Source organism: Pteronotus mesoamericanus, unplaced genomic scaffold, assembly GCF_021234165.1.
Source record: "Pteronotus mesoamericanus isolate MK-2021 breed Mesoamerican mustached bat unplaced genomic scaffold, CSHL_Meso_final contig_164, whole genome shotgun sequence".
NCBI lineage: Eukaryota > Metazoa > Chordata > Mammalia > Chiroptera > Mormoopidae > Pteronotus > Pteronotus mesoamericanus.
In genome coordinates this window covers 12,797,925-12,814,472 of record NW_026555065.1, presented here as the reverse complement: position 1 = coordinate 12,814,472, position 16,548 = coordinate 12,797,925, and the positions used below count along the sequence as shown (strand labels likewise).

At 35.8% G+C, this 16,548-nt stretch overlaps 1 protein-coding gene across 2 annotated transcripts in view; it reads left to right on the top strand.

Annotated features, from left to right (window-relative positions):
- The window catches only part of UNC13C (unc-13 homolog C), a 502,857-nt gene that overhangs the window by 277,764 nt on the left and 208,545 nt on the right, over positions 1-16,548 (top strand). For both annotated transcript variants that reach the window (XM_054565404.1, XM_054565405.1), the window contains 2 exons: positions 41-130; positions 4,412-4,540. In XM_054565404.1, the coding sequence (XP_054421379.1) occupies positions 41-130; positions 4,412-4,540 (219 nt within the window). The remainder of the gene's footprint in view (positions 1-40; positions 131-4,411; positions 4,541-16,548) is intronic.

Below are 16,548 nucleotides of genomic sequence, written 5' to 3'. Positions count from 1 at the left end.
GCTGATAATTTACCCATTTTTTTGTTTCCTAAATGACCAGGAAAACTTTCCTGCCAGCAATGCTGAAAGACTACAGGACCTGAAGTCAACTGTGGACCTGCTAACAAGTATCACCTTTTTTAGGATGAAGGTAACTTATTTCCGTCACTGACATTGTGATATAATACATTTATGTCCTAGTAAAGACTGGTTGTACCTTTCTTTCTTTTTAATTGAAGTATAGATAGTTTCAGGTGGACAACTTAGTATTTCAATATTTATATACGTTGCAAAGTGATCACCATGATGTCCAATTTCTTTCTGTCACCATACAGTTACTACAGTACTATTGATTATATTCTCAATACTGTTTATTTCTTCCCTGTGATTATTTATTTTATAATTAGAAGTTTGTACTCTTTAAACTCCTTTACCCATTTCACCTATTTTTCCATACCTCTCTGGAAATCACCTATTGGGTCTCTGTATCCATGAGTCTGTTCCTGTTTTGTTTTTTTTTGTTCATTTGTTTTGTTTTTAGATTTCACACATAAGTGAAATCATATGATATTTGCCTTTCTCTGTCTTATTTTACTTAGCATAATACTCTCCAGGTCCATCCATGTTTTTGAAAAGAGCAAGATTTTATATGGCTGAGTAATACGTCAGTGTGTGTGTGTGTGTGTGTGTGTGTGTGTGTGTGTGTGTATTTCATCTTCTTTATTCATCTATCCATGGAAACACAGGTTGTTTCAATATCTTGGCTATTGTAAACAATGCTGTAATGAACACAGAGGTACATATTCTTTTCAAATTAGTGGATTTTTTTCTTCAGATAAATATCCAAAAGTGGGATTGTTGGGTCATATGGTAGTATTATTTTTAATTATATTAAGGAACCTCCACCCTATTTTTCATAATGGCTGCACCAGGATTACATTTTTACCAACGGTGTGTCAGGGTTCCTTTTCTTCACATCCTTATCAGTACTTGTTATTTTCTATTTTTTTGACAACTGTGAGGTGGTTTCTCATTATAGTTTTGATTTACATTTCCCTGATATTTAATGAGGTTGAGAATCTTTTCATGTGCATCTTAGTCCTCTGTATGTTTTCATTGGAAAACTGTCTAACCAGGTCCTCTCCCTATTTTTTAATTAGATTGTTTAATTTTTTGATATTGAGTTATATGAGTTTTATATATATATTGAATATTAACACCATATCAGATAAATATTTTGGAAAAATTTTCTGTCATTCAGTAAGTTGCCTTTTTGTTTTGTTGATGGTTTGCTGTTCAAAACGTTTTAGACTTTACCCATCTCTTAATCATTGCTGTTCAGCCTAATCAATTAATCTGTAGTGCCTTTGTCTGAGTTAAATGAATCTTCCAATGTAAGGTGTTACCCTGGACACAAGATATTCTGATACATTTGGCTCAAATTTAGATTTAAATTAAACCTATTTTAAACAAACCTCTCTAGTAAGTGGACATGGCACTTACAAAACAAAAACAAAAAAAACAAACCCTTAGAGTGTTAAGTGGAAATGGAGCTTACTTATTCTAGTTTTAACTCATATGTCTTGCTGACTTTTTCATGGCAAGAAAATAGCTGACTCTTTAAGTGACCAATTGTGGTCACTTTCATTTTCAGTACTGGCCATGTCTACGTAAGAATATATTTGATTGCTTAAATTATTAATATACAGTATTTAACTATTACCTACCAAACTATGCAGGCATTTCTTTTTAGATATAACTTTGCTGCTTTAATAACAAGTTCTCTGCAATCATAACTTGGCTAGGAGGACAATTCATGTAAAATTTCCTTAAATCTACTTAGCAGGTCTTGGGCTAAAATTTTTTTCCTCTTACAAGGAGAGTTAGCTGATGTTTATTCAGCAAATTTCTGTACAGAAAAAAATTGAAAATAGAAATAATTTTTTCTTTTCAACTGCTCATAATTTTTTCACTAGAAGTAAAAAATAGTAATTTATAATATGAGAGGCAGAAAACAAAATTATATATATATCAACAATCATTTAGATTCTTTAAATTTCAATTAAAGTTAATTTGGTTTAAAATTAGTTACATTAGATGACTGGAATAAATAGAATTTATTCATTCTATAACTCCAATTTCATTGGCTGCTTTTTTCTGGTTTTCACTATTTTTTTCCTGCCTTCACTGCTTCGTTCTTTCTCATTTACCTGATGTCATGGGGCTAGAATTACCCAGATCCCTCTACTACTCTGGACTCATTTAGCCAGATGTCTACTTGATTTCTACTTGTATGCATAAAAAGCTTCTTTTCAATCTTAACCTGTCTGAAACTGAGCTCCTGATCTCCCAAGCACAGCTTTTCCCATTTAGGCTAAGGCCACCTCTACCATACCAGTTACTCAGGCTAAAACCTTGGGGTCCTGACTCCTCTCTCTCAAATAAGTCATACAATGTCAGCAAATCCTTCTCTTCCTTCCAAAATTAACCCGAATACCATTTCTTTTTCTTTTTAATTTTTTAAAAGATTTTATTTATTTACTTTTAGAGAGAGGGGAGGGGAAGGGGAAGGAGAGGAAGAGAAACATCAAAGAGTGATTGCCTCTCATACACTCCCTGCTGGGGAATTGACCTCCAACCTCAGGCATGTGCCCTGACTGGGAATCAAACCAGTGACCCTTTGGTTCACAGGCCGGCACTCAATCCACTAAGCCACAACAGCCAGGGTCTGGATACCATTTCTTATAATAACCAGCTCCTAGCTCCAAGTACTACCTTCTCTTGGCTGCACTATGACACTATTCACATCACTATGGGTCTTTTTTACTTTTTTCATAGCCTACCGTAAGGCAGCATAAGGAATCTTTTTAAAAGATTAGTAAGGTCATTTTGCTTTTCTACCCAAACAGTCCAATTTCTTCCCACCTTGCTCAAAGTTAAGGTTCTTCCAATAGTATGTATGTGGTTTTTTGCTGGTTCCATCCTCCTGCTTCTCTGAGTTCAGATTCTATTGTTGTCCTCTACATTAAATCCATTCCACTGCAGTATTGTCGCGGGGAGCAACGCATTGCCGGGAGCACCATGGTGGAGCTTGGGGCTTCTGGATCTAAGGGTTACTGTCAGAGCCAGCTGAGGAGGTAGAGGGACTCTGAATCCCAGAGAATCCTTCCTGGGGTTGTCACGGGAAATAAACACAAGTTGTTGCAAATACTTCTTTGTTTGCCAGGAGAGGGGACATAGTTCTTCCCTCTAGCAGAGAAGGCCCCAAACCCGCACGTCCAAAGGCTTTTATTGAGAACCATCTGCACAGGGGTATACAGCAAAGCTCATCAATCAATGTCAAAAGGCTGTGTTTACAGGAAACAAATAGAGATCCTGGGAAAACAATCGGAGGAACACAAGAGATCTGCCTCAGTTCAGGGTCTATGAATAATGTAAATCTCCTTCCCAGTAGGAGCCGGTTATCATCCTGTTGAGGGAAGAATAAGCACACTTAGAGGAACTTAATTCTAGGCCTGATTTCCCTCTGGGAACTGCCCCGATCCATTTTAGGGCTGTACCCGCCTTTAGTATTATTTCAAGCCTGAGCCAGGCAGGCGGGGCAGAGCCACCAAGAGATAAGGAGACTTCTTTCAGATAGAATGAGGACTCCTGCCCTGCGTGCTCAAGCTGAGCCAAGAGGTGTGGGCCTTTTTTGCCCTTTCTCCCTTTCTCCGTGTCCCCCAAGTCCATGTCTGCTGCTCCTACTGGCCGACGTCTGGCTTAGGTCGTCTTTCCTCATGAGAGAACTTACCAGTCATCAACAACTGACCATCACAGGGCCAAGCAGGCTGATGCGAGGGGGGCTGGGGCTGTGCCCTCACCAGGGGGACAGGTTTCGTCTCCTCCGGGCCAGTTTTCCCAAGGCCTCCTTGATTAGCTCCAGCCTTGGGTCCTCTTGCCTGCCGGCAAGGCTATAGTCCCTGAAACCAGGTGGGGAGTTTCCCAACACAATACCTTCTATCCCTTCTTTGATTTATTTTTATTTTCATTTTCAAAATGCATCATCATGTAATATATTTTACTGATTTATTTTGTTTTTTATCTATGAAAATTTAGCTCCAAGGAAAAGGATTTTTGTTTCTGTTGATCATTGCAGTATAACCATATAATGGATGATAAAGATTTGTTGAATGAATGAATGAATGAATGAATGAATGAATAATGTGACTGGGCACTTTAAGTGTTATTATTTGAATATTTAAACTATGAATATTTTCACTCAGTGTCACATTAGAAAATGAAAGTGGATACTTACACATTTAAAACATTTCTAAGGCTGCCTTTTTTCCCAAGAAAAATCAACTAACAGCATTTATTAAAATTGTTTGAGTTGTTTATACTGGATTGCAATATTCTGTTTATCAAGTTAAGAAAATTATTTGTCTATCAGGTTCTAGAGCTGCAAAACCCCCCAAAAGCCAGCATGGTGGTAAAGGACTGTGTCAGAGCTTGCCTGGATTCTACATACAAATATATTTTTGACAATTGCCATGAACTGTATTCCCAGCTAATAGACCCGGTAAGAAGAGACATGTGTCTTTCTATTTCTAATATCTGTTTCCATTAGTTCAGAATGACAGTAAATGGGAAGTATGTTCATTTAATTTCACAATAACTGGAGATTTGGAGACTTTTTAAATATATTTTCTTTACATTTAAATATCACTTTTATATACATGAAATAATTCACTCCTTACAATAACTTTATGTTGTAAAGGCAGATATTATTGTTCAAATTTTTCAAGTGAGGAGTCAGTTTTAGAAAAATTAAGTGATTTACTCAAGGTCACACAGTGGGCAAGTTGCAGATTTGAGAATATATTTAGGATTCTAACTCCTGCTCCTACATTCTTTTCTCTAATTCATATTGCCTCCCTTATCATCTACCTCAAAAAAATGATAGATGGAGAAATTTTTATAGAATGAAATGGTAATATTGTCATATACATTATATAGATTTATTAAGAAATATTTCAAAAATATAGAAAATCAAACATGTATACATTTACCACTAAAGTGACCAAATTTTAATATTTAGCAATATTTGCTCTTCTTTTTATTGTTTAAAGATATTAAATGTTACATATGAAATGGCATTTCACTTTGCACTTCTTCCAAATTTTATTCCCCTCTCTTCTTCCTCCTTCAGAAATGAACATTATTTAATATTTGTGTTTGAATATCTTTTCACATATGCTCAATGAATACTTCAATTTTATTTTTTGTGAATTACCTATTAATCATTTCCTGATTTTTCTCTTGGGTCCTTGTATTTTACCTATTAATTTGTAGATAATTATTAAGAATTTCTGAATATTTTTTATTGGTTATGTTATTTCATATATTATTTTCCTATTTATATGGAATGAGTTTTTGGTTACATTGAAGTTTTCTAATGCATACTATGATTTATTATTATTTATACATTGCTATTACTTCTATAAAACTCATGTTTGGGGGATGGCTTTTTAACATGTGTCTATTGCATACTTTCCTGAAGAATGTAGTTTTTCTACTAGGTAATAAAAATTGTCAATTACCTGTGGAATTTCCAGGTTAATTGAATGGGGCATATTCTAGAAAACATAAGCAAGATGAAGGTGAGTGGGATTCTTTCAAGCTGGGTTTCAAAATAGGTTTCTTATGAAATTAAGTCTTTCTGGGGTTACTGATTCCTTAGCCTAATAGGAGAGAAATTTAAAGCTGATGTTTGTCAAAGTAGAGGCAAAACTATATAACCACATATTTGTTCATAGCTTTAGCTTGGCATTCATGCTAGATGTGCACAAGTTTAGATATTTAGTTCTCTGAGATTTCTAGGGATTAAATTGTCTCTCGCTTATACTGTCCCATTGGGTGGCTTTCTAGTGGTTTTCATTCACCTGTTTTCTACTCTCCATCTTCCACAAAAATTTTTAAATTTTCTTCTGCATTTTTGCATAATTGTGTTTATTTTACATAAAATATAAAATTGAAACTTTTATTATACCATAAAAATTAATCATATATAATCTTATTATCAATCTTACCAAACATTACTAGTCTCTATTTCCTACTCTATGCAACTCCAAACCCAAAATGATCCTTCTCATGGGCCCTGAAGTCTATTATTTCCATGAATTGACCATCCATATTTATGTTCATGCATTTATGTATCCTGTTCTATATGCCTAATATGTTCTCCCATTCTCTGTTTTCATCAAAATCCAACTTAAATATGATCTCATTCTGCTAATTCACATCCAGTCAATGAATTAAATCAAGATAAAGTAGCATATCTTATTTAGTATCTTTCTAATGTAATAATTATTAATAATAAGCAGTTTTATTTATATAAGAGATACAAAAACATGGGAGTTCCCATAAAGCAAACATGCCCCAGACAAAAAGTAAACAAACTGTTATATCAAAATTAATCTAATATAGTTTTAATATTTGCTGACTTGGCTTTCAAAAAAATACATAATTTGCTAATCAATTTGTTTTCTTTATAGGTAGAAAGAGCTATAGATTTTATATGAAATGTCAGTTGTAGGCACTGAGCTAATCTTTAAATTTAAGAAAAATTTGTTTCCATTAAAATTGTCATAATTTGAAATTCTAAAGGAACACACATTGGTTCTGAATAGTTTAGGAAACTAATACTGCCAAAGCCCTTCTGAAACCATCTCAGAACAATTTTAATGATTGAGGCACATCTCCCTTCAGCTAACTCCAACTTTGTTCTCCTGGGAGCTTAAGCAAATGTCTTTTTTTACCTCATACCGTATATTGGAATTGCCCTCAAATTCTGATAATGGTATCTTCAAAATTAAATAACTTCACAGAATTAAATATCTTCACAATACATTCAAATACTTTTCATTCACTCCATGCTTCCACTGTGATCTGAGCCACCACTATTGCTCACTTGGATTATTACATAACTTCCAAAAAGATCTCAATACTTCCAGCCTACCATCTTACATCTGTTCTCAACATAGCAGCAAGAATGATCCATTTAAAAAGTAAGTCAGCCCTGGCCAGGTAGCTCAGTTGGTTAGAACATTATCCCGATACACCAAGGTTGTGGTTCAATCCCCCAGCAGGGCACATATGAGAGTTAACCAATGAATGCATAAATAAGTGGAACAACAGATCGATGTTTCTCTAATTCTTTTCCTCTCTCTCTAAAATCAGTAATTAAAAAAATTGTAAGTCAGGTCATGTCACTCTTTTGCACTGAGTGTTCTAAAGTCCTTCCATTTCAGTTCAAGTCCTTACAATGGCCTATAAGAAACACGATTGGCCCCATATTACCCCTTCCACCCCATTTACTCTCTTGCTCTATCCTTTGCATATATTATCATGTGAGTAGAGAGCCATATGAGAGTTTACCCACAGGAAAGAAGCATGAACAACACTACTCCTGGACCTATGACAGGGCCTAGATCACAGAAGATGCTCAAAAAAACATTTGCTGGGTGAAGTGGATAAATTAATAAATAATAATTCTCTCAAACAATAAACATATATAGGTACATTTGGTCTATTATAAACAAGACTGAAAGAAGTACTCTATTCTGTGGTAGACTCACAGTCCTTGCCTGAAGCCTCTTGCTGTTGCACTAGGTTTGTTGGAAGGTTCAGGACGATGAGTGGTAGGAGGAGCTGATGAAAGCCTTGTCTAGTCTCAACCTGTCAAAACATCCTCCAGCTCTCTTCTGCTTCAGTAACCTGGAAGGACACACATTCCAGATGGTGTGGCTCTCAGATCGAGGTGGGCTATCCAGCCAGTTCTAGACTTGGGATATTTAAGAAATAATCCATTACTGCATTAACTCACTGAGATATGGAGATTGGTTACCACAGCACAATTTGGCTTTTTTTGACTAATAGACCTTTAAATCCAATTCCAGCCTGCCACCTAAACTATCTAGTTAATATATATTTACATTTATATGACTATCCTTTCTATAACTCCATTCATTCATGGGATTAAGTCCAAACTCTCTGCCATTATTCAAAAGCCCTCCAAGATCTGAGCTTTGATTATCTTTTCTCATTTCAAACTTACTTTCACCTTATATCCTACAGTTCAGCACACTAAACTTGCTGATGTCTTTGTATACATTGTCTTTAGCTGCCTAAAGTTGCTTCACCTCCCTAATGCCCCTCATGTCTAACTTTAGCTCTTCTGAACTGTCCTTCAGAAAGCCTTTAGGGCCTCTGCTATCTGAATTAGGTGTTTCAGCTTTCTGTGCTCATAATACCCTGATATGTCACCACCAAATACACTTATCATGCTGAATTTATTAGGCACATAATATATTATCCGTTTGGCCTGTCTTTCCCAGTAGGCTGTCAGTTTCAGCTTTGTAGCCCCAAGGTTCAGTGCTGTGCCTGACACAGAATAAAGTTGATAAAATAATTAATCAAAAACAAGGTTTATAAAAACAGCATTATGTTACTTAATCATTTAGACTTCTTCAACAATTCCACTTCTTAGCCTGTAGTCTAGAACTTGATCTCTGATATCAAAACTCTTCAGTTTAAATTCTACTTATTAGTTTTGTGGCATTACATGAGCTACTTGGCCTCTTCATGCATCATTTTCTTCATTAGGACATATTTTTTAGTATTTATGCTACTCCTGTTTTATGAGGTTTTCTTCTAAATTATTTAATGCCTGAAACCAAAATAAATAAATAAATAAGAATTTTAGGGTTGTTAGACACAGCATAATTCTGATTATTCAAATGCAGAAGCATTCTTTCCCCAAAGGAGTTTTGAAGAGCCAGATGAAAATAGTGCTTGGAATATAAATGGAAATTAGATTTCACAGAGTAGTCAAAATAATCGCAGGTAGAAGAACAGGATAGATGTGTGGTCTCTAGAGGCCGGCTGCTCACTCACGGAGGAGCATTTACCTTCAAATGTGTCAATGAGGATGTATGTGATTGATCCCATGCAGAAGTATACCTAAGAAATCAAGCTATAAACTAGATCAATGTTGTTACAATTATATTTTGTTAATTAATGAGTATAAAAATCTTATAAGCTTATTACCTATTTGTGTATCCATTTTATAAATTGCCTATTTTTATGTCAATTTTTAAAAAATAGTATCTTATTTTCTGGTTAATATTCTGGCATTTCTTAGTCCTTTGTTAACTTTTGACATGGCAGATATCTCACAACCTATCATCATTTGATATTTTTGCCATAGTATACATTTATAAGAAAATCACAATTTTAATACAACCCAATTGATCAATTTTTTTAAATTTAAAATTCATGCTTTGGCATTTTAAAAGAGGAAAAGACTTTTTAAAATACCAAATAAAGGGTCTCTTTATGTAGACTTAATGAAATGGGTGTGTTCTAGCTTAGTAATAACCACTATTAGTTAAGATCATCCAACTAATTTTCCTTGGTGTTATTCTATGTTCCTAAAGCAACCTTCAGATTTCAGATTTTCTTTTTATATAATCTTCCAGGAAAGGATTAAAAAAAGAACAGTCTCAAATCTATTTGCTTGTTTTTTATTTTAAAAAAACTATCATTTGTTCCCTAAGGTGTCCTTAGAATCTACGCTACTGCTTAGCATGAATAACACTGAATATCTGTCTGTCTAACCGTCAATCCATCCATCTAGCTTTTCATTTATCTATCCATTCATCCACCCATGGAAAATCACACATTTTTGTTTAGACTGTTTGTTTCCTTCCCAAATCAAATTCCCCTGTCTCTTAATCTCTGAGGCAATCTCTGTTATGAATTTGATATTAACTTTCTGGTTCATCTTTATGTACACTTTTTGTATATGTCTATTATCCATTTGTGGTACTCTCTGTATCTTCATAAATCTCTCATGTGCTGCATTGTAGGAACAAATAGTGTTTGGTTATATGTGCTAAATCTAAAATCAGGCTGCCTCAATGTTATTTGGTAGGTTTGAAATTTTTTAAGCTCAAAATTCCTTTCTGAGAACCTATGCTGATACATTTAGGTACAGTTTATTGATTTTTTTATAGCTATCTATCACATTATTACATTACAACTTACATATCAACACCAGTGTCTCACTTTTATAAATAATAGTGCAATTAATATGTTTATGGTAGAAGTGATGTGTGCAACTTGCAGTCTGTGCTCTTAAAAACCAAAAGAATGCTCTCCTTTCCTCTACTCTTCCATTTCGACAAGATATCATATAAACTTGGTACCTGGTATCATGTAGTCAAAAGCATCCTCTATTTTTTCATGTGTGTTAAAATGCCCCTTTACTTGTGTGATTCCCACTGTAAATACTGAGTATAATGAGAGCAGAAGCTCTATTTGTTTTAGTATTTAATTTATAGTACAAAAGAGTTTGCCTCACATACAGTAGCAGAAATCAATAAATACTTGCTTCTTAATGGAACGTTGATATAAAAACATGTCTTTTTAAATCTATTTTCAATTACAGTTGACATACAACATAGTGTTAGCTTCAGGTGTATAACATAGTGATTAAACATTTATATACATTATAAAGTGATCACCTCAATAAGTCTAAGTATCCATCTGACACTAACCATACTTATTACAATATTATCGACTATATTCCCTAGGCTGTACTTTACATCCCACAACTATTTTTATAACTGGTAATTTTTACTTCTTATTCTCTTAACCTTTTTCACCCATCACCCCAAATCCCCTTCTCATCTAACAACTATCAGTTTGTTCTTTGTATCTATGAGTTTGTTTCTATTTTGTTTGTTCATTTATTTTGTTTTGTTTTAGATTTTACATATAAGTGAAATCTATGGTGTTTGTCTTTCTCTGACTTGTTTTATCTAACATAATACATCTATGTTGTCTCAAATGGTAAATTTCATTCTTTTTTATGACTGAGTGATATTCCATTGTATATATGTACTACATCTTCTTTATTCATCTATTGATGGACATAGGTTGCTTTCATATCCTGGCTGTTATAAATAAAGGCATAATGAACATGGAGGTGCATATATATTTTCTAATCAATGTTTTAGATTTTTTCAAATAAATACACAGAAGTAGAATTGCTTAATCACATGCTGGTTTTATTTTTATGTTTTGAGAACCCTCCATATGGTTTTATAATAGTGGCTGTGTTATGGGAGAAGCCGGGTTCTTCTTGCTGATGCAGTAAAGAATTATAGATCAGCAAGTCTATTAGTATGTAAGCAGTATTTATTGGTGAAACTTTCTCATGGAAGAGACTGGGCCTTGTCAAGGTAGAGGTAAGAGGCAAGTGCATCAGGTCCTTTGATCTGAAGACTTAAATACTTGGTGGGATGGGGGTGAAGAAGTTACATATTGACAGGTAATGGTAGTGGCAGTTTCCCCCCAGGGGGCACATGACTGCCCAAAAATAGGTATGTGCAGGGTCTGTTAGCCCAAATCCTTATGTTGCTCCAGACCCCATTTGTTCATCTTGTAAAACAGATATGTGACAAGAGACAGTTAACTAAAGTTGAGGCAGTTACCCAAAATTATTTATGAGCTCTTTCTGCAAGCATTAGGGACTCCCTCATAAAACAGTGGCCAGAGGTAGGCAATTAACCAAAGTTTTATGGGCTTCTTATTTGGGCACCGTGAACCCCCTCATCCCCTTTCTAGACCCTGGGATGAATGCACAGTTTCAAAGGCTTCCTTTCCCAGATTGTATAAATAATATGGTGTGCCTCACATACAATAGAGGAAATCAATAAATACTTGCCCAGGACTTCAAGGGCTCCCTTTCTTCTAGTGCTAGCATGGTGTTTCTTGTGATGTTGAAACACCTGGCAATATTATCAGACGAGGCTCAGGACTGCTTAGTGTGTGGGTGAGACATGTCACCCTCCTCCTCCCTGCCTGGGTGTACTATCTATCCCACCTAACAGCTGCACCAATTTTCCTTCTCACCATGAGTGCAGAAGAGTTCCCTTTTCTTTACATCCTTGCCAATACTTATTCTTGTCCTTTTTACAATAGCCACCCTGGCAGGTGTGAAGTGATGTATCACTGTGATTTTGATTTACATTTCCCTAATGATTAGTGATATTATGATATTGAACATCTTTTCATGTACCTATTACCTTTTGTATATCTTTGGAAAAATGTCTGTGCAGATTAAATGTCTTGAAGGAGTGTCCTCATGTAGAAGATGAAACTTATCATGCAACTTTGCTACCTAAGATGTCTCTCAAACCTAGAGAGCTTTGGTTTGTCTCTCATACATTTGAGATTGTCCAAGCAGCCTATTTTATTTTTAGTATTTCCCAGTTGTTGAGGGTGCGAGAAGGCCTGTCAGTGCCCCAAATGTGGGAATCTCATTCAGCAGCTAGTTTCAGGCTGATTGGAAACCAGACCCCCAGGCAGAAGCTTTTAAAGGTGCAAATAATATACAGTCCTGTGGGGCCACAGTCAAGCCCTGCTGGCCTCCAAACGAGGCGACCTGGAGGTGTCCCCTGGGACAACTGTGAATATTGGGCTCCAGACAAGTGTAGAAGTTGCTCTCTGAGACACTGAAAGTGGGAGTGAGCACACAGATGGCCTGCCCCGACCTAAGTTCCCCCGAGAACATTCCGTTGTGTGTGACAACCATGAGGCCAAAGCTCCCGAACAAGTAAATACTAATACTTATTTATCAAAAGTAATTTATTTTGATGCAAAATGTGATGGAAATATTGTTTTCAAGAATGATTTGCTGCAAGTTTAGAAATAAAAGTATGAATTATAATGTAGAATTAAATCAACCAATAACATTTTTGCTTTGTTTCCCTTTTCTTTCTGAAATACAGCCTAAAGAACTATAAAAAGAATCTTGTTTTCTTATAGTATGTAATAGGTCTGTTTACAAGTTGTTTTGACGAAATATTAAATTTAAAAATAATTGTCAAGTTCACTTTTTTTCCATTTTAACCTCATTACCTGAAATCCTAAAAAAAAATATTAATTTTTAGTGCTACATATTTTCACATTGCTTTTGTACACTAACAAATAATTTAAAAAGAGAAAGCAGAAATAAGAGGTATTATCAAGCCCCTATATTAAAAAAAAAAAAAAGCCAAAACTTCAAGCCTCCAAAAATAGATAAATTGCAGATGTAAACTTTTTAGGAGAGACAGAGATAATCACTGAGAAAGCAGGCGGGGGTGAGAATACAAACTAACAGGCAGTTAGTTGACTATTCTGTGCCTATAAAGTCCCTTTGTTCTTGGAATAGCATTTTCTTACAAAATATACTTTTCCATTAAAAAACTAATGTTTGTCTTTCCTTGATTACCTCAAAAGCCATGGAGGCCTGACTAGGCTAATTACGGTGTTGACCAAGGACTTTTGACTCCCTTTGTCTTAAAAAGAAGAACTGAGGGGATTCTGGACTTAATCCCTATACAATCTAGATTATTTTCTTAATCAGTTTAAATGTCCAGTATCTGATTATGTGAAAATATAGAGGTGGTAATGATAGATGTTGCTATAGTAGAAAATACAGCCATTACTGAGCTAGGGAAGCACCAAGGATAGTTTTTTCTTTACCGCACTATTATCTCTACAGGTAGGGTGATTTTAAGCCCCCCAGATTTGCCAATCCATTCAGTAAGAACTTGTGTATCTCCTATTGCATATAAGGCACTAGGCTAGATGCTAGGTAGAACAGAGTGAGTAACTCAAAACCTTGCTTTCAAAGGGTTCACAAAGTATAGTCACAGATTGTAGGATCAACACCATCTGGGAACTTGCTAAAAATGCACATCAGAGGCTCCTCTAACCCCCAAGGAGTTACTGAATAAGAACTCTGAAGGTAGGGTCCAGGAATCTATGTTTTAGCCATACAGCCATACAGGTGATTCTAATGAACACTTATGTTTGAAAATCACTGATCTACTGCATAACTCAGACAAGTAAAGGGGCAATTACAGTGCAGTGTGGAAAGTGCTCTGAGAGAGAAGGGCCTAGTATGTTGTGTGAGCACAGAGGAGGCTCAAGTAATGCCCTGTGGATGATCAGGGATCAAGGAAGGCTTTCAGGAAGAAGGGACTTCTAAGAAGATGTAAAGGATAAGTAAGAGTTAAGCATATGGGGAATATTAGGAAAAAGAAAGATGGGGCATGGTAAGGGACAAAGGCAAGAATATTACGAATGAAGGCATGTGCAGGACCTCAGAGTGGTGTAGGAGGATTTGAGCCCTCTCAGAACTGAGGGCTGGTGCAACTGTGACAGACCAGCCACAGTGCTGAGCCGATCATGAGGCTTAATTAATGGTGACGTGTGTCACAAGTTATTTGCTATTAAAAATAGTGAAAGCAGTAGGGACTACAAATAGTTTCCACTCACTGGTGATAGATAAGGCTAAAGAGGAAAGCAGCTGCTTTGTAAGCCAAGTTAAGGAATTTGAATTTATTCTGAGGAAAATGTAAAGCCACTGAGAATTTTAAGTAGGTGTATGAAATGGTCAGATTTGTGTTTTATAAAGATGGGTCTGGCTGCAGAACAGAGAATTAATTGGAGGGGGTGAGACTACAAGCAAGAAGAGCAGGTAAAAGGCTAGTTGGGGAATCTGGCTGTCTTATATTTTGTAATAGAACTTAACATGTTCTTGTTAAAAATATTTATTTACAAAAATTTGCTCTAGGTCTTCAGTGTATGTGGAGTAAGAATAATGCATACAGAAAAATTAAAGTCTTAACTCTTCAGTAATGGCTTTCAATTTGAGGGGTCTGGACAACTGTATGTGTGAGTAGAAACTAAGAGAAAATCACAAGCTATTTTCAGTATATTAAAAGGCCCAACAAGAATCATATATTTGTGTAAAAGCAAATTAAAAATTCATGTTTCTTTCATTTTGGCCAAAGTTAGATCAACTCAGTATAGATATGCTTGTGATTTAATGCTGATTAGAAACTCCAGCTTGACCTTTACATATCACTGGAGAATAAAAATGTGAGAAAATTAGCTTTTTGTTTAATGATGCAGTATGAAAGAAAATGAAATAGGATTCATGAGGGAAAACTAAATACATGTTCTTGGTACTTAAAGATTACAAACCATGACATATTTTCTATTATGTGATGTTGTTCCTGGACTCACATGAATTAGGTGACTACTCAAGCATTTTGCACAAAACCGACCTGAAATGAAAAGAAAAATTAAATTACATAAAAACAGTTCATTTCTGAGATAAAAATAGTGTTTTATTTGTAAGCAATTACAAGCAGAGCTGCTGTAGATGGAAAGGCATCAGCTTCCATGAAGGCCCCACCTTGTTGGTATTTGAGCTGGGCCCCTATTCAATGTTTACTTTTCTTAAGGGTGAGGAGCCTACTGGGGCTTAATGCCATTTTGTTCTTATTTGAATTCAATTCCTCTTGTCTTTAGCATAGCAGATGTTTTTGCAATTTGAGCTGATGACAGTTTGAACTTTTAGTGAGGGACAGGAAGATTTTAGTAATTAATTTTTTATGGGAACAAATTCATATGAATATAAATAGAAAGTCTAAAATCTTTGTGGAAAAGAGGTATCATATCTAAGGTTCACCTCAGACGCTAGCAGTGTAATATGCCACTGATTGTACTTATTGTGTTCCTCATTAAGTGACTTAACGGACCTTATTCAGTGTAATTTGTGTCTAGAAAGTTCTGGCAACACACTTATCTAGTGATTGATTCTCACTGATCATTAGTGTGTGAACTAGAAAACCATGAATGAGCCTAATTGTAGCATGCTAGAAGGACTTTTAGCTGGACATAAGAACTGTCCAACTGGGTCATAACCACTATGCAGGCGACTGCATTTCCATATTTGATGCTGACTCTAGCACTGTGCCTGGAACAACAGTTCTTAACTAAATTGTAAAGAATCTAGCCACTGAGATGGTACAGCCCTACAGTCATTCTGATTTTGACAGCCCTTTCACCTTGCCCAGCAGAGAACACCCCATCCAGATAGTTAGACTAGTCACTGTCAGACCTGCAGAGTTGCAGAGCCACCCAGAACCCTGGGCTATTTTTATGGTCCTCTCACTCCTTTCCTGTCTCCGCTCTGTCCCTGATTTCACTGGATGCAGTGATGTTGCTGCTTGTTCTGTCTGCATTCTTCCTCTCTGGCCAGCTGACCCTCAAGAGCCAAGCTCACCACCATACACTGAAAGTCTCTCATCATCTTCATAGTTTCTTGGGGAAGGGCAAGTCTCTCGTTACTGCCCTCAGGCCCTGCACAGAAGTAATCTTTCTTTTGATTTGCCCAAATTTATTTCTCATATTTACAAGATAGCCTTTGTATTACTTAGGAATTTAGAATAGCATAGATGTCCAGTTGGTTTATAAAATTCCATATGTCAGCTATGTGTCCTGAGAGACTTAAGTCTTATAGTAGAGGAGTCAGTCTTTTGGGTCAGTACTCATGTGACAGTATTCCTAGGCTCCCCACTTATGCTATGCCCCCCAACATTTGACCCCCTGAAGCAGCCCCATATTTATAAACATTGTAAATACATTCTTTAGAACTCTGTCTCCCTGAACTATCCATCT